The following is an 18,972-nucleotide window of genomic DNA, read 5'->3' on the forward strand; positions in this document are numbered from 1 at the left end:
CTTGATTCCCAGTGGGAGACAAGCAGGAGGCAACTGACCAATGATTCTCTCTCATCACTGATGTTTCTATATCTCTCTCCCTTCCTCTCTGAAATATAAAAATATATATATATATATATATATATATATATATATATATATATATATATATATATATATCAAGTAATACCAGGGCCCTAACAGGAAGCTGGAAGTCTATAAACTGTTTCATTCTTCCTGCAAGAAACACTGTCCTTTCCCTGGTTGATTGGTGTGGCTCAGTTGGTTGAGCGTCTGCTGCACCAAAAGGTCACCAGTTTGATTCCGTCAGGGCACATGCCCAGGTTATGGGTTCAGTGCCCTGCCAATTGATGTTTCTCTCTCACATCTATGTTTCTCTCTCTCCCCACCCCCTTCCTCTCTCCTTAACGTATTTAAAAGAAAACACACACACACAACACTGTCCTTAGTGAAAAAAGGGATAGTTTGAGGCAAGACTAATTGCCCAGAACCTAAATATATTGTATAATAGCCTACAGAATCCTTGGGCTGAAAGGGAGGGTGGGAAAGAAATGTGACCACCTGAGCCGTGGCCTACCTGAGGCCAACTGAAGTGCAACTTTGATTTTTTTTTTTTTAAATCAAAATTTTGATTTTTTTAAAATACTAACTCCCACATGAGTACTTGGGCCCATTTTGGCCCAGGTCTCACTAGCTTTGGGCTTCAGGCTTGGTCCAGTCCATTCCTTCTACACACGAGGGAGCCACGGCACCAAGAGGCAGGACTTCCCCAAGCCCAGCCCGCTGGGAGCAGTGCTGTCCCAGGACATGGGCATTCGCTGTTAGACCTGCGCCTCCCTGTGCCCCCGCTGATGCCCAGGCCTCTCCGCTCACCGGCAGGTAGGCAGGAGGGGGCAGGCAAGGGCCATGTCGATGCAACTCAACATTCTGCATTTAAGGCAAGGCCAGCAGTTCCTCTTTTCTTTCTGAACAGCTCAGTCTAAAGCCACTAGATGGGGGGGGAGGCTGTCCCAGAGGGGCAACTGCGCAGGGGTGTCAGAGCCAGAGTCGGGTGAGGAAGACATCCGTGTGGGGGACGGACCAGCACCCTCTGATTGGTTATACCAACAAGAAAATGCATCAAGGGTACTAGGAAGTAGGCTTCTTACTCTCAGGGACGCGTTGAAAATACTGGAAGGGGGGGACTGAGATGAATATTGTGACATGGGACTGAACGTGGACGTGCTGATGTTAACTCATGCTTGTCAAAATAAACAGATGGTGTACCTGTATTACCAGCCCCGACCACGGTAAGGACCTGGCAGCAGTGATGTCCACAGGCATGTTACACGGGACCTCAGCTTCTAAACATGACTCCCGCCTGAAAGGAAGGAGGCTCCTTGGAGAAATGGCTGATCCAGGGCTGAGTCAGGGAAAGGACAGGAAGGACCTAGAACAGCTTATTCCAGAAAGGAAGTGCTCAGAAAACGCGGACACACCCAAAGGACACAGAGGCCACTTTAAAGGGAATCCTACTGGCCTATCAGAGACACCAAAACTTTAAAATAAGTAATGTAATAAAGGAATTATTCCTATTGGATCAAGTAGGGAACTGTAAAGACATGCAAATAGATGAATAGAAAGTTTGATGGGGAATAAGACATGGAGGTGATTTTAAAGGACCTCTTCACAAAAGACATGAATTTAGCCCTAGCTGGTTTGGCTCAATGGATAGAGCCTCAGCCTGTGGACTGAGGGGTCCCAGGTTCGATTCCAGCAAAGGGCACATGCCCAGATTTCAGGCACATCCCAAGTAGGGGTGTGTGCAGGAGGCAGCTGATCCATGGTTCTCTCTGATGTTTCTGACTTTCTATCCCTTCCTCTTCCTCTCCGTAAAAGATCAATAAAAAATATATTTTTTTAAAAAAAGACATGAATTTATAAGGGGGAACATTTTATGATGAACACTGGCAGGCATCACCCTCATCGAGGTCAATGTTAACATCTGCCAGGCTGACCAGCAGGGCCTGAGTGGTGGATGAATAGTTTCACTGGGGGGAGAGGGCTAATTTCAGGCGATTCCTGTCAGCAGAGCACTAACTCCGGAGCCAGTGTGCTTGCGTTCCAATTTCAGCCCCATTGCTCACCTGCTGTGTGACTTCGGGAAAGTCACTTACCTTCTCTATACCTGTTTCCTCACTAATCAAAGGAGGATCACAATGCTTCTTACCTCAGAGAGTTGTTACAAGTTTATATTTGTCAAATGCTTTGAAAAATGCCTGGAATGTAGTATCGTGTACGTGTAAGCAAAACAAGTAATATGTCCTGGGGGGGGAGTACATGGAAAATAAAACTATGTTTCTTCATTTAAAAGGCACTAATGTGCACTTACAGCCAAACACCGTTTCTTCTCTTTAACATTTTGGGGCTGTGGTTTACCCAAGCAGAGTAAGCACCTGAGGCACCGGTGATCTGTGTAGTCGTCTCAGGGGAAAGAAGGAAGGCAGGTTGCCAACAGGGCTGGAATGGAAAGCAGCTCGTAAAAGTGTGGGCAGAGTTTAGCACCTCCTATGTCTGAATGGAAAACCTTTTCCATGGTGACCTCCTGGATACCAGTGTCAACACAACACACACACTTCCCTGCCAGTCACTTGTTCTGACCAACAGTGCCACCCACAGGTCAACACCGTAAAGATACCAGGCCAGATTTCCAAAGACCTTCAACCAGCAAATGGCTGAGTCATTGTAGGATCCGTCTTTCTATTCTCAAACCTAATATACCTTGGGAAAATAAATGGCCTCTTCAATAACTTGCACAAAAAGAAAGGGAAATCCCATTTATTCACTAAAATCATAAAATATATACCGTAGAAATAAACGTAAAGGTTGTTAAGACACTGCAGGAAATAAACAACAGAATTTTTCAAAAAAGTATACATATGTGAACAAACCATATAACTAGATAAAAATGTCCAAGTACTATCAATTAGTTCTTTCCTAATCCTATATAATAAAAGGCTAATATGCAAATCAACTGAAGAGCAGAACCACCAGTCACTATACGGGCACTGACCACCAGGAGGCAGATACTCAACGTGGTGCTCTACCTGGGGGAGCTCCACTCAGCCAGAAGCCGGGCTCAGGGCTGGTGAGCACCACTGTGCTGGCGGGAGCTTCTCCCGCCTCCGCAGCAGAACTAAGGATGTCTGACTGACTGCTTAGGCCTGCTCCGCCATCAGCTGGACATCCCCAGAGAGCTCCTGGACTGTGAGAGGGTGCAGGCCGGGCTGAAGGGACCCCCTTGGGTGCACAAGTCTCATGCACCGGGCCTCTAGTTTATTTATAAATTTAAGGTGATTATGATAAAAATGCCAAAGAATTTTCCTTTTCAAAAATCTAAAAAATGCTCCTAAATTTCACTTAGGAATATACAAAAAAAAATCTAATAACAGTTATCGCCAAAACCAGTTTGGCTCAGTGGATAGAGCGTTGGCCTGCGGACTGAAGGGCCCCAGGTTCAATTCTGGTCAAGAGCATGTACCTTGGTTGGCAGCACATCCCCAGTGGGGGGTGTGTACAAGAGGCAGCTGATCGATGATTCTCTCTCATCAGTGTTTCTAACTCTCTATCCCTCTCTCTTCCTCTCTGTAAAAAATCAATAAAATATATTTTTTTAACAGTTATCAATACTGAGCCCTTACCACTGTTAGTTTTATAATTTTTCTCTGTACTTTTTATAGGACAAATCCTACTATTCCATTGTGTGGCAATGCACAGTTTTACTGACCAGCATCCATATTTCATTCCTGTATCGCTCAGATTTCCCAATCGAGGGAACTCTCCTCCCTCGATTTCAGCATTAGGACTATGCATCCAGCTGTCCTGCTCTCCCCAAGCCAAAGGACAACTAAATGACCCATGCTAGGCCAACTGCCTGCTGTTACAAAATTTTAATTTTGAGTCCAGAAACAAAAACCCTAAAAGTTGTTGACGTTCACTCATCCCAGCACTTGTCTAGGTGTCCTGACAAGACAGCTGAGTACTTCCTCCTTCCTAGCTGGACTCCCGGAGGGAAGGAATCAGGGAGGGAAGGTGGTGAACCAGGAAGAACCCACAGAATGCCATTTGCACTTTGCTGACTGGGGGCATCGGTGTTGGCAGAGCCTTGTATCGTTCTGGAGGAGGGGACATCTGACAGGTCTGTGATGGTAGAAAAAGGAGTAAAACCATGGGCAATAATCCCCCAGGGCTGGCAGGGAGAGGGTGGGGAAACGAATATCCCGACCTCTGTCTGCTCTGATTTCTGACCACTGGCCAAACAATCAAAAGCCAGAACACAAAGGTGAACAGGTCTAGAGGTCACCCCAGAGGATAAGGCAGGAGAGAGAATGTTAGAGAATGGATGTAGAGGAGCAAAATGAGTCTAAGCAGCTTGCTTCCCAAGCTTTGCCAAAGGCAGATTGGTGTGTGCAGCTTACAAAGCAAACTGTTACAGCTAACAAAACGAAGTTCAAAGAGGTTAGGTCACTTTCTGAAGGTCACATAGGTAATACACGTAGTACTTGAAAACAAATATAATAAAGGAAATTTAAATGTCTACAGGAAGCCTGGCCAGTGTGGCTCAGTGGTTGAGCATTGACCAATCCCCAGTAGGGGATGTGCAGGAGACAGCCAATCAATGATCTTTCATCATTGAATTTTTTTTCTCTTTCCCTTCCTCTCTAAAATAAATACAAATATATATACATTTTTAAAGTCCACAAGAATTAAACCAACCCAATATGTGTATGTATACACACACACACACACAACCCCCAAAACAATCCTGGTATCCATAAATATGCCGTGAAAAGAAGCTTTAGTGGGGAAAGGAAAATTCTTTTATCAAATTTGGAGTGGAAAGAATTATTAAATATTTGAAGGGGAAATTAATTTAGATAAAATTATAGCATATATCCAAATTCCAAAGAATTAAAGACCAAAATATCCCCACCACAAAACATTTGTGGGCCCTTCCAATGCAATCAAAACAACAAAACACAGTATATTTTAAATCCAGATCCTATATCCAATCTCCCCTTCAATGTGGAGGAAAAGTCCTTTCTTTTAGATTTCTCAAAAATTGGCTCCAAAAGCACCATTCTCAGGTTTCTGCAGCACATGCTACAGCATGTGAGGTAAGGAGGAAGCCCGGGATCCGGGAACCACAGGACTCGAACAGGGGAGGGCAGCAAAAGCAGCCCAGGATGGTGCTTGTGCAGCAGCCCTAGTGAGCAGCCAGGCCAATGGCAGTAAACAGGACAAAGGGCACTTGATTCCAGGAAAAGTAAAATAAAAATTGAAACTGGTTATGAGCAATTGGAAAATATTAATAGGCATGCTACAGAGATAATTCAGGCGTTTGGAAATAATTAGTAACTGATTCTATTTATATAAAACTAGAGGTCTGATGCACGAAGTTCGTGCAAAAAGTAGGCCCTCCTTCCCCGGGTGGCCGGCACCGGCTTCCCTCGCAGCCCCAGCTTCGTACAGGTTGTCTGGAAGGACGTCTGGTCTAATTAGCATGTTATGCTTTTATTATTATAGATATCAAGAATAGGTAAATCCAGCCGAAACTGGTTTGGCTCAGTGGATAGAGCTTCGGCCTGCAGACTGAAAAGTCCCAGGTTCGATTCCGGTCAAGGACATGTACCTTGGTTGCGGGCACATCCCCAGTAGGGGGTGTACAAGAGGCAACTGATCTGATTCTCTCTCATTGATGTTTCTAACTCTCTCTCTCTCTCTTCCTCCCTGTAAAAAATCAATAAAATATATTTTTAAAAAAATAGGTAAATCCAGAATAGAAAGCAAACTGGTGATGGCTAGGTACCGAGGGGTACAGGGTGGGGAATGGCTGCTTGCTGGGTATGGGGTTTCCTTTGGGGGTAATAAAAATATCCTACAACTAGTGTTGTGTCGTAAATCAGCAAGATAGATATGAGAGGCCTTAATGAGCCAATTAATTAGGAGTCTTTATTCGCGCAGGCCCTGAGGGAGGTGTTCCCCAAATCTCTGAGCGACCACATACAGGAAGTTTCCTGTATTCATACCTTTCGAGCTTCTTTGTCTGCAGATTTCACAAGGAGCTCTGTGTAGCTCATTGTTAGTTTGTAACCTTAAGTGTATAATGAACCCATCCTTGGCATCAGAATATGGGAATTATTATCAGTATCAGCATTAGCCTGTTACGTCAGATGGCTAGCTTGCAAGGTCAGATTGCTACGTTTTTATATTTTTCTATTATTCAAACTAAAACAGTTATCTTACAGAATAAGGGACTATCTAAAAATAACAGAGTTGACCTACAGAATAAGAGACTGTCTACGAATAACAGTTCAAATAGCAGTTTTCCAAAGGAGGGATTACTCTGCTTCACTAGGAAGTGGAGATGGTTGAATGTACTAACTGCCACTAAACCACACTTTAAAATGGCGATTCTTATGCTGTATTTAACAACGTTCAAAAGATACAAAGCAAAGTAAGCTGTAAGGGCAAATATTAATTCCAGGGAAAATTAAAGATTAGATGAGAAAGTAGGTGTGTTTTTAAAGCATGATTGGGCTTGGCTTATCTTTGCATATTCACAATAATTAAATGACGACTATACATTTAACCAAAAGCTGTGATAGTCACAGATTAGAGGTAAGAGAAAGTTTATGTTTGAGGATGTGGTAATAAGCCACAAGTCAACAGACCGTATCTACACTGACGAACTGAAAACTAGCAGGATGAGCTTATTATTTATGAACAAGGAGGTCAACAATAGCAGAGAAGGCGAGGGTGGCGTGAAGTGGGAACTGTGGGCGGACAGGGGAAGGAACAGGAGCTGCCAGAGTTCGCTAGAAGCATTCTCGCCCCATGTGAATGTTTAGCTGCATACACACAAATACCACTTCTTTAAAAATACATTCTAAAAAGTAAGCAGAGAGAAATATTTGTAACCTAACTTTTTAACTTCAGTAGGAAAAACAATCAACAGATTTCATTACATGAAAAGTCCCAACATTGGATACATCAAAATGTATCACGCCTAAACCGGTTTGGCTCAGTGGATAGAACGTCAGCCTGTGGACTGAAGGGTCCCAGGTTCAATTCCGGTTAAGGGCATGTACATTGGTTGCGGGCACATCCCCAATGGGGGGTGTGCAAGAGGCAGCTGGTTGATGTTTCTCATCGATATTTCTAGCTCTCTCTCTCCCTTCCTCTCTGTGAAAAACCAATTATATATATATATATATATATATATATATATATATATATATATATATATATATATATATAAAAAATGTATCCAGTTTCTGGACTGAAAAGAATGGCCTGTCACCTACCCTCTTCACACATCCTCCAGGAAACCTTTAAGACTAAGAAATGGTGACGAGGGAGGGGTGCTGAGCACGGAGGGGGTAGAAAAGGCAGAAATAGTATCAGTGCAAATGTCTACAGCAACCAGGCAGATAAAATAAAGCAGAGGAACAGGACAGACAAGTGGCAATACCAGGTGTAAGACAATAGTGCACAGGGAACCACAGGAAGGGAAATGTACATGCATGTCCTTGTCTGGAAATGCTGACATAGAAACCAGCTTCCCTGTTGGCAGCCTTGAGAGAAGCCAACCGGAAAAGGTTAGAAAGCGGCCGGGTTAGAACAGAAAAGCAAGGACACTGACCCCTCTCGGTCTCTTCACTGTTCCCAGGGACAGAATAACTGAGAGAATGTTCTGCGGTGGCAGACACCCCATTTGCTTTGAGAAAACTGCCTCATCACACTGCATGAAGTCTTCACCTGGAGTGCTTCCCTCCCAAAAGGGAAACCAAAATGACTGAGTCTTCTACCCGCTTCCTACAGAACCAGAGCCAGGATCCTAGGATTGGCCGATTGGATGCTCTCTCCAGGGACTGGAGACATACAGCAAAACCCTAGGCAGGAGTTGGCATGCTGACCACAAGCTCCTCCTATCCACAGTGTGAGCTGGGAGCTGGCAGGAGGGCCACAGCACCAGAGGCCGGCAGGGAGGGGTAGGGAGTCAGCCTGGGCCCACAGTGACATAGTCAGCAGCACAGGATTCCCAGCAAAGCATGCACTCAGGTACACAGCCAGGAGAACACATACAAATACACAATGTGACTTCTGTGGCTGAAGACACTAATGAGCAACTTTCATTCGTGAGGTCAAAGAACAAAGAGAACCAACTCAAAAGTAAAGTTTTTTTTAATAAACATTATGGCAAATGTCCTTGGTGTTGATAGAAATACGTAGAAAAATGACGGATTAGTTTCAAAGAGAGTTTTCAGAATCAGTTTAACTTGACACCTCAGATTAGAGCTGCCAGTCCCCAGCCCCGCATCCCCTGAAACCCCCGCCCAACCATGCAGTGGGTAGTCATTACTCCACATTGGACACAAAGTCATGGCTTTGTAGATACACAGGAGGAGGAAGAGCCTCCTTAAATATCTAATTAAAGAGAAATTATAAAGTAAACATTTTTAATTAAAACAAACTTCTCCTGTGGTGACTCAAGCCACCTCGAGAAGTAATCATAAACTGTAAAAAAAAAATTAGTAACTACTAGAAACATAAAAATCCATTTTCCTGCTTTATACTAAATATGGCTATGCCATGACAATTTTTTTTTTAATGAGTCTCTTGATTTAGTCAGGACCTCGGGGGCATAAAAGAATTAGCCACTGTCATACTCAAAAGGATGCATTTATTCAGGGAAAATCTTAATTTCTTTGTCTGCTTCAGAAGACAGAGCTGCAAGAAAACCTGGAAGACTTGAAGTAATGTCAATTTAAAGCACCTTTACTGAAACTTGATTCCTTGGGCCAGCGGAAGGTCCTTACTGTAGTTGATGGTACTAAGGAGGGGGGGAAAAAAAGAACAAAATTAAATGATGGACAGCATGTACATAATATAGAATATTTTTATGCCTTTAAAAAATGTAGCTGATCTACGGTATATGTTAACAATGTGAAATGTCCAAATTACAGGATAGTCAAGAAAATATGAAAACAATTCTGGTATGAATCCAGTTTTCTAAAAGAAAAAAAGAGGAAGGACACAAAAGTCTGAAAAAACATTCAGCATGTAATGTCATTCATAGTTTCAAAGCATGAGAATAGGGGGACTATAACAATCTTTTCTCTCTCAATAACGTATATTGAATTAAAAAACGTATTGAATTAGCAGGAAAAACAGATATTCCCAATGTGATAAAAAGTAAGAACTATAATAATTTAGCCAAAACCGGTTTGGCTCAGTGGATAGAGCTTCGGCCTGCAGACTGAAAAGTCCCAGGTTCAATTCTGGTCAAGGGCATGTACCTTGGTTGCGGGCACATCCCTTATAGGGGGTGTGCAAGAGGCAGCTGATAGATGATTCTCTCTCATTGATGTTTCTCTATCCCTCTCCCTTCCTCTCTGTGAAAAATGAATAAAATGTATTTTAAAAAAAAGAACTAGTCAAAATCTCCCAGAAGCCAACTCCCTTACCAGCTACTCATGTGCTGAGGGAATGAGCTAGTCTAACTTTGAAGGGTCATGCTCGCTATTCAGAGAACTGGGATCCCCCAGCTTGCTAGCCAGGCCCCCAAGCCCCTGCACACCTCCTCTCCTTCTGATTCTACAGGCAGCAAGGGAGGTAACTGCGCCCAAAAAGAAAACGGGAAAGGACAGCTTCTTCTGCTTTCTCCTGCTGGTGGACCCCTCCCCACAGTGCCCTGTTCCTATGCTGTCTCTGATAGAAACTACCAAAGAGATGGTTTCCTAGTCGGCTGTTGGGCACTAGCTAAAGCTGGATAAGAAAGTAGAAAAACAATAGTACAAAAGGGAGGGGAGAGCCTGGAATATTAGAAAAAGGAAGATAAATGGAAAGGCATAAAGCCAGAGCGGAAGTAGAAGAGTGTAAATGCACACTGCAATAGCTTTAAGCGTCCTCCCAGCGTCTTTCTTACCAGGTAGACCTTCTCATGTACTGTTTCCAGGCGTCGCTGCCGGACTCCCTGCCACCGCCGGTGTGCTTCTCTCCCCCTGGAGGAACACAAAGCAGCTCAATCTCGTCTCCTGGGCTGTTGCTATCTGCGTGGGCTCCTACTCGGTACCACTGACGAGAAGATACCAAAAGGCGACCAGAGCTACCTGACCAGTTCCTGGACATTCAGCCCAATTTCCTTTGCAAACCAATCAATAAAAGATAGAGACCAAAATAAAATGAAAATAGAATTAAAAAAAAAAAGAATTAAGAGGAAACGGAAATGTGTCAGGAAGAAGAAAACCTTTTAAAAAAAAACTTTGCCAATAACACCTTTAAACCAAGGTGTTAAGAATAGAACGGCAGACAAAGGAAATGTTTTTATTTTCTCACTAGAGGCCCAACGCATGAAGATTTGTGCAAGAGTGGGCCTTCCTTCCCCCTGGCTGCTGGCACCATCTTCACTCAGCTCGGAGCCTCCTCTCTGCTTCCCACGCTGCCCAGGGGCCTGGAGCTGCTGGGGCGATACAGAACGTCTTCATCGTTGCCATGATGGTGACAACACAAGCATCCCATTCCACCCTGCAGCGTAGTGCTTGCGTATGCAAATTAACTCACCAGCTGTTGTGTTGATTTGCATACTCACTCCTGATTGGCTGGTGGGCATCATGAAGGTATAGTCAATTTGCATGTTTCTCTTTTGTTAGTGTAAATTTATGATGATCTATGTGTAATTTTTTATAACATACATAAATGCTTTTATAATAAAATATTTTAAATGTTAAATTAATATCCTCAGGTTATAAGAAGATAATGAATCCATAAAAATAAGAAAAGGATACCATTTAAAACTGTCATCAGATGACAAGAAATGTCTCGGTGTTGTTTTTAATAACAGCAAAGAAGAAAAAACTTAGTAGACGGATTACAAGAAAAATTTGAGAAAATTTCCCATATAAAAAAGAAAAAGAAAAAAAGAGATAACATTTAAATAATAGAAGTTCCAAAAATTAAAGTAGAGAAAAATCAAAGGAAAAACTTTCAAAGAAACACTGCCAAAGGCAAAATCAGAACTGCAAAATGTGAGTCCCACTACCCAAGGACAATCACTGGCCCACTCACTGGCCCACAGATACTTTTACAAAGATCTCCACTGAGGCATATTACTATGACATTTCAGAACATGTTTTTAAAAGCAGGGGGAAAAGATTGGAAATCAAAGTGGATTGAGCTTTCCAACCACAATACTAGAAACCAGAAAACAAACAGCTCCAAAACTCTGAGGAAAAATTAATTCAAAACTGAACTATGCAGAAAAAGCAGAGCAGGTCTGCTTGCATCTGGGCCCATAGCTGCTACACAATTCCTACACTGATTAAATAAAAAAATAAAAAAAGTCCCCGAATGACTGAGGTGCCTCACTGGGCCTGAACTGTTTCTGTACAAGCAATGTGGTTTATGTTCAACACCTGCCTTCCTCTGAGAGCCTGGGATTTGGGGGATGTGCCAGCAGGAGGTGCCTCCACAACCAGGCCCCAGTAGAAGGCTGGGGTGCGGAGTCTGTCATTTGCTTTCCTGGCGGACTACCCCTCTGTCACAATCCCCTGCTGGAGGAACTAAGCTCATCGCTGTGACTCCACTGGAGAAGACTCTAGCACCTCCTTTCCTCCAGACCGCACCCACACAACAGTGCCCTATCGCTTATGGGGAAGAGAGGAATTAAAGGTTAATCGGGCACCGCAGAGGGTCAATGCATAATGTCTAAAGCTGCGAAACAGTGCCGTGATAGCACACTACTCAGAAAAACCGAAGTAAACTCAGGGGTCAGTACACTTTTCTTCTTTTAGTGAGATCTCAAAATGGTTGCCTCTGGGAAAGGAGGGAAAGGAAGTGTGGGCAGAATTTCTTTTTTCATTCTAAAACTTTAAATTAAAAAAAAATTTAATGTTAAGGGCTGAATTGAAGAAAAGGAGAGAAGAGGGGCATGGGCTGGATACAGGGATTAAAGGGTTACAGAAGGACAGACAGATGCATTCAGGCCACTAAATAGTGGAGGGCAAGGGTGACAGAGTGAAATGAAAGCAGAAAACTTTTGTCAAAGTTTTCACACTGAATAGTAATTATAGTTTTGTCTAAAATATAGGAATGCCCCGAATTACTTAAACTTTTACAAAGGTTAATGAATGCTTGTGTTGCTTCTCTATATAATTAAAGGCAACCTGTGTTTACTATACTTTGAATCATTTTTAATAAGTAAAACAATAAATGACTGTTGGGAAGATTTTTTTTTTAATTATTACTATTACTAAGTTTAAGCACGTAAAGAGAAAATAGGTGTGGGTTAGCGGTGGGCTGGAGGTGGAAATAAATAGATAAAAATAAATAACTAAATAAGAAATTAGAAACAGGGCTCCGTGAAAAGGGAGCCATCTTATCTAAGATGAAAGAGAACATTTAACATTTACTATGCCCACTTTGCCAATACAAACCAGAATTTTTCATGTGAAATTTTCTGCCTTTGAAGGAGGGGTCTTAATTTTTTTTTGGAGGAGGGTCTTGAACCGTCTCCCCAGAAAACAGATGCCACCACGTCAGGGGCCCACACATCTCAGGCTGAGGGCCCTGCCCCAGCGTGATGCTGCGACTGAGGATAGAAGGCAGGGCCCCGGACAGTCACTCGGAATATGGGACGTGAGCTTTCTCAGGCATGTTAGACCAGGCAAGATGAGTATTTCAGTTTCTTGGTCAAACGTTTCTAAAAAGCCACTTCTGCTTTCCCTTTACTGCCTGCTATGAACTGAACTGTCTCCCCCTCCTTCCCACCTGCCCCCATGAACATGTGGAAGCCCTAGCCTCCAATAACTCAGACTGTAGCTGAGCTCAGTAAACAAATGAATAGAAGACTTAAGTAGGTCACTGAGGTTAAATGAAGTCATAAAGTGAGGGCCTGAAGCCAATGGGACGGGTGTCCCTATGAGAGGAAGGGACACCAGAGGTGTGTGTACAGAAAAAAGGCCATGTGAGGACACAAGACAAAGGTGGCCTCAAGCCAGGAAGAGAGGCCTCAGGAGTCACCAAACCTGCCAACACCTTGGTCTTGGACTCCAGCCTTCAGGAAGGTGAGCACATTCATTTCTGTTGTTGAAGCCACCGGGTCTGTGGTATTTTGCTACGGCAGCCCTAGCAGACCACGACACGGCCCACCACGGAAAGGAGACACGTGCTGCACATACCAAAGGCGCCTCCAATCTCAGCCCCGCTCGTCGGAATATTGACGTTCACGATGCCACAGTCTGATCCTTTCGGTCTGTGTGTAAACAGGGAGGCATGGTGAGAGCAACGTATAGAAAAGCAAAAGAACAAAACAAACAACCCAAACAAACTCTTAAGACTTTCAGTGCCAAAAAAAAAATGGATTTTCAACTATGATGGTTTCATGTGTTTCTTTTAAAGTCCATCACCACGCAAATCAGACTGACAGAGGTCTCAACAATAAACAAGGTTATACCCAAGCCAGCGGAAGATTCTGCCCAAATCCTTGGTAAAGATGCTACTTGAAAGTCCCTGTTTTACTTCATTATTCCAAGCAAAGACTTCATCTTCGTTCTGAAAGGACAGATGGTCAAAGCTATTAGATGACACAGGGATCGGGTCAAAGTTACTGTCAGACTCATTTCATGAGGTGCACCAGTATGATTTTAGTGCAAAAACGGAAGCACAGAGTCACAAAGTCTACTTCTCGTATAGCACCTTTGTAGGGTTTTTCTCCCCAATGTACTTCAGGGAACAAAAATCAAATCTTTACTCCAGGCTCCACTCCAATACATTCTTCCATTCAAGCTACTATCAATATATATAACATCTAATAGTTACTGAACTCTTATTAAGTGCAACACACTGACCACCACTTAGCATACATTTAATTATTCCTCACTTTTGACAGATTTTCCTATTATCCCCAATTTACAGATGAGGCAAAGGAGGCCCCAGAGTTTAAATTATTTGTTCAAGCCGAAACCGGTTTGGTTCAGTGGATAGAGCATCGGCCTGTGGACTGAAAGGTCCCGGGTTCGATTCCAGTCAAGGGCACATACCTTGGTTGTGGGCACATCCCCAGTAGGGGGTGTGCAAGAGGCAGCTGGTCGATGTTTCTCTCTCATCAACGTTTCTAACTCTCTATCCCTCTCAATTTCTCTCTGTGTAAAATCAATAAAATATATATTTTTAAAATTATTTGTTCAAGAGCTCATAGTCATGCAAGCACACACTACAAAACATGAAATTATACTCTCTAATCACCATATGTGAAACATGATAAAACAATTTTTAAAGCAAGACGTTAAGAAATACAATCATGTGACTGCAGTAAGGTGCGATTCTCATTACTCCTCAGCAGTCAATCATGGAACATCCAGACCTTGACTCAGTCTCTAAATATGATCTGGCAGGGCTGGGGCCTGTGTCTCACCCTGGGGAAGGAGACCCTGTAGTTCTCTTCATCTATTACAACCACCATACTCTGTCTTCGGAGACAGATTGCAACTGGAGATCTTTACGCTGCCCTCAGTCTTCTCATTTTATCGGCTGGCTCTCAGCCTTTCACACGATCTGTTCCTTCTGCACAGAAGCCAGATTTCTGGCGCACTCAGCTCAGAGTCAGGTGATACAGGAGATGAGGGCCACAATCTCCATAAATTGCAACACAGCCTTGGTTTCCCTGGCAGCTCGCGTGATGTGCTCTACGGTTCGAAGTGTTCATCCCACCATATTTTATCCATAACTTCCAAGTTTATTCTAACCAGAAGGACTTTTTTTTTTAAAAAAAAAATATATATATATTTTTATTGATTTTTCTTACAGAGAGGAAGGGAGAGAGATAGAGAGCTAGAAACGTCGATGAGAGAGAAACATCAACCAGCTGCCTCTTGCACACACCCTGCCAGGGATGTGCCCTTGACTGGAATCCAGTCCGCAGACTGAGGCTCTACCACTGAGCCAAACCGGTTTCGACCAGAAGGACTTTCTAAAACCCCCCTAAAGGCAAATCGAGTGAAATTTAACACACCTTCATTTTTCTCCTGGCCTTCTAATGTTTGTTTCACCATTAGACTAGAGAAAAGAGTGACAGGACTCATTTTTTTACCTTGAATTTAAAGACATAAAGAATTGGAGCAAAAGTCTCTGTGTGCGCAATGGATGCATTGTGGGCAAGACCCGTCACAATCGTCGGTTCCACGTAATTTCCAGGGCGATCCATAACCTTCGGCAGAGAAAGGAAATAAAAGCAATGAAAGCACTTTGTGTTCCAGTACTTGTGGTCAGGTATCTTTGCTGATACTTAGGAGAAAAAAAAGCCAACGCCATTTTAGGTGAATTGTTTCTGCACAATAACTTCCCACCACGAATGAAAATTTTCTCTGCCTCCTATTGGCTCTCACTTGGTCAAAGAAAAGAGAAATCAAGGATATAGAGCTGTGCCATGTATCACAGCCAAGTAGCATTGAAAAAAAGTTAAAAGAGATGATTTTAAAATTCACCTATACCCATTGTGTTATAGCTACATTGTGTCCCCACCCCCAAATTCGTTGAAACCTTAACCCCCAAATTCAGAGAGACTGAATTTGGAGGCAGGGCCTTTATGGAGGTCAAGCTAAATGAGGTCACGTGGGTGGGGATCTAAGCTCATGGACCTGATGTCCTTCGAAGAGGAAGAAGCCAGTGCCCACCTCTTCATGCAGAGGGAAGGCTGAGTGAGGACACTTGGTGCCAGAACAGAGGCCTCACCAAAAACCAATCCTGCCAGCACCTTGACTTACACTTCCAGCCCCCAGAACTGCCAGAAAAATAAAGTCCTGCTGTCTCACCCACCCAATCTATGATATTCTGTTATGGCAACCACAGCAAACTAATACACACTGTACAAAAATCAAAAGCTCCAAAAGGATAGCGTGTAGACGTTCCTAACTAACCTCCTGTAATCAAATTACTAGTTCCTGTTCACTTAATGATCACTTTTCCTTCCATCCCTTACTGGTGTCCACAGTAAGCTGCCCTGTTAGGAGGTCGACTCTCCGGTTTGTCTGTGTAAATCTGCATCAGCCTCTCAGCTTATGTTTACCAAGAGTCAACTGGATTTACTCCCAGTCCTGGGTATGGCAGCTGTATCTGTTACTTTAATGCTATGTTGCGCTGCATAACTTAAATAAGTATTACACAAAGGGAAAAAGAGCTATTTCTATAAAAATTAAGTTGAACGTTTCAGGAAAAAACTCAACAAAAGTAACAAAAAAATACATAATTTTCATAGATGTGCTGTCCAATGAGATGTGGGTGTGTCACTGGTCAGACAACCAGAGAGGAGTCTTCTCTCAGATAGCTTTGCAAGAGGCTCATCTCAGTGAAAAGTGAAACTAAAGCCCAGCCTGCATGGTTCAGTAGTTGAGCATTGACCTATGAACCAGGAGGTCAAAGTTCAATTCCCAGTCAGGGCATATGCCTGGGTTGCGAGCTCAAACCCCAGTGTGGAGTGTGTGGAAGGGAGCCAATCAATTGATCTCCCTCCCCCTCCCCCTCCCCCTCCCCCTCCCTCTCTTCTCTTCTCTTTCTCTCTCTCTCTCTCTCTCTCTCTCTCTCTCTCTCTCTCTCTCTCTCTCTCCTTTTCCCTTCCTCTCTGAAATCCATAAAAATATATTCTTTAAAAAGAAAATGAGCCCTAGCCGGTTTGGCTCAGTGGATAGAGCATCAGCCTGTGGACCAAAGGGTCCCGGGTTTTATTCCGGTCAACGGCACGTACCTTGGTTGCAGGCTCCTCCCCAGCCTGGAGCCCTAGTCAGGGCTCCTGCAGGAGGCAACCAATTGATGTGTTATTCTCACATGGATGTCTCTCCCTCTCGATCTTCCATCCTTGTTAAAAAAAAAAAAAAAATCAATGGAAAAGTATCCTCGGGTGAGGATTAACAAAAACAAACAAAAAATAAATAAAGGAGATTAAATGTTTAAAAAAAAAAAAAAAGAAAATGAAACTAAATTGTAGATAATAAATTATTGGTATAGCTTATGCAAGGATGAAGGCAAATGCCTACCACACATGAGAAAACTGCTTTGACTACATCTAAAGACTCAAATATAGTTGTCTGTGTTAAATTAAAATGTTTTTGGTGTGCATGTTTTTTATTCCCGTTCTCACTTCACCTTTTAAAATAACCATTAAATACGGATTCTAATTTACTTTAGTACAAAGTCTTCTGCTGTACCAGGAAGGTCTCCCTCCATGTGATTCCTAGAGACTCAATTCAAAGGCAGCCACAGCTCTGAGATTCCTGTGTGTCCTTCCAGAAATTCCCTTGGTTTATGACATCCCTGTTTAAAGCATGTGTTCCCCTTTACGAAAAGGAGGAGAGGAAGAGGACAGTCGGGGGCTGGTCTCCCAGGGAGAGGAGGTGACAGTCTCACTGCCGAGCTCCGGGCTGCCCTTACCTTGCCACCGTAGACCACAGTGCCTCCTTCTTTCTTGGCTGCCTCCACGGCCCCAAGAAACATGGTCACTGCCTGCTTGGTGTGGAGCGGCCCATAGAGAACGTTAGCTGGAGAGAAAGGGGAATGTCCTTCACAGTCCTTTAAATGGCAGCGGTTTATTTTTATAACAGCTTCCCCAGAAACCAATCCCTTCCTGTGTCCTCTCGGTTTAGAGCCGTGTCTGCAATCGTCTTCTGCCAAGGGCCAGACAGTAAACATGGGATGCTTCAGATGGCCCTTGTGGTGTCTGTCACAACTACTCAGCGTGGCCACTGCAGCTGAAAGCAGCCACAGAAGATAGGGAAGCGAGTACGGTGGCCGTGTCCTGACACACTTTCTTTACAGAAACAGGTGGCAGGCCAAATGTATGTATCCACCCCTGGTTTAGATCAACCAGCGAGCCCCTGGTTCATTCATTGCAGGGTGACCACTCTCTAAGAACTTCACAGGCTCAGCAGCTGGTGTGCAATTCACAGGGGAGAGCCTCATGCCGCCCATGGACGGCTGCCCGAAAGCAGAGAGTTACAGGAGAGAGGAAGAAGGCAGGCAGGTAAGCTCGGGAGCAGGTGGTCTTGTAGCAGGAAGCCAGTTGCGGGAAGATCTGGGTGATGAGCTTTTTGGCAGAAGGAGCAGCAGGGCAGCCTGGGAACCCAGCACTGAGAGGAGGCTGGAACAGCTGGAGCACTGAGAGGAGGCTGGAACAGCTGGAGCTCAGGGAGCCCAGGGGCATAGGTCAGGAGGTAGGAGCATGGGGGCAGAAGTCTGGGGACAGAGGGCAGGAAGTAGGAGGGCAGGGGTAGAGGTCAGGAGGTAACGAGGGAAGGCGGCATAGGCCAGATCACACAGATGATAAGCCTGCTAAAGAAGGAGCAGGAAAAAAATCTGGGTTTTAGTCAAAGAGCAAAGAAAAGTCAATGGAATATTTAAAGTAAGAGTGAATCATCTAATCTAAGTACATTTTAAAAAATCACTCTAGTCACTGTGGAAGGCAGAGGTAAGAGCGGGAAGTATGTCTGGTGACTCCTGCAGCCTTCCATGAGTGGGCGGTGGTGGCTTAGATGAGGGGAACGGGGTGAAGAGAGAAAAGCTCATCACACTCATCCCAGCTGAACACCATGCCCGGGGCATCCCCCCTCCCACACATCAAGCACTCCAGATCCGGACCTAGAAGCAAGACGTGTCACCCTCAACGCCCTACAGCCTGCCCTGGCTGCCCCCAGTCCTCTCAGGAAAGGGGTCGGGGAGGGTTCAGAAACACTGTCACACCATCGTAAAGGAATTCCTCTGAAACCAACCAGATACTCACAGTCCCACGGGTTCCCGACCCGGATCTGTGCATAGGCCTTTTTAAGTCTGTTTACAACTTCATCGTGGACGCTCTCGTGCAAAAACTAAGTGAAAAAAGAAACACGCAAGGGAATCGTCAAATAAACGTACCAATTTGTTAACAATGTACAATTTTTTTTAATA

The 18,972-nt window shown here is 43.9% G+C and overlaps 1 protein-coding gene across 2 annotated transcripts in view; it reads right to left on the bottom strand.

Moving 5' to 3' along the window:
• Positions 1-8,708: 8,708 nt before the first annotated feature.
• ALDH7A1 (aldehyde dehydrogenase 7 family member A1) overlaps positions 8,709-18,972 on the bottom strand; it is a 38,610-nt gene continuing 28,346 nt past the window's right edge. The window contains exons 12-18 of one of the 2 annotated variants that reach the window (XM_036409051.2): positions 18,809-18,893; positions 17,464-17,570; positions 15,131-15,247; positions 13,496-13,593; positions 13,221-13,294; positions 9,971-10,046; positions 8,709-8,875 (exon numbers count right to left, since the gene is read on the bottom strand). In XM_036409051.2, coding sequence (XP_036264944.1) covers positions 8,821-8,875; positions 9,971-10,046; positions 13,221-13,294; positions 13,496-13,593; positions 15,131-15,247; positions 17,464-17,570; positions 18,809-18,893 — 612 coding nt within the window. In that variant the 3' untranslated portion in view covers positions 8,709-8,820. The remainder of the gene's footprint in view (positions 8,876-9,970; positions 10,047-13,220; positions 13,295-13,495; positions 13,594-15,130; positions 15,248-17,463; positions 17,571-18,808; positions 18,894-18,972) is intronic. The other variant, XM_036409053.2, reaches the window with a different exon arrangement.

This window comes from Pipistrellus kuhlii, unplaced genomic scaffold (assembly GCF_014108245.1).
Source record: "Pipistrellus kuhlii isolate mPipKuh1 unplaced genomic scaffold, mPipKuh1.p scaffold_m20_p_4, whole genome shotgun sequence".
Lineage (NCBI taxonomy): Eukaryota > Metazoa > Chordata > Mammalia > Chiroptera > Vespertilionidae > Pipistrellus > Pipistrellus kuhlii.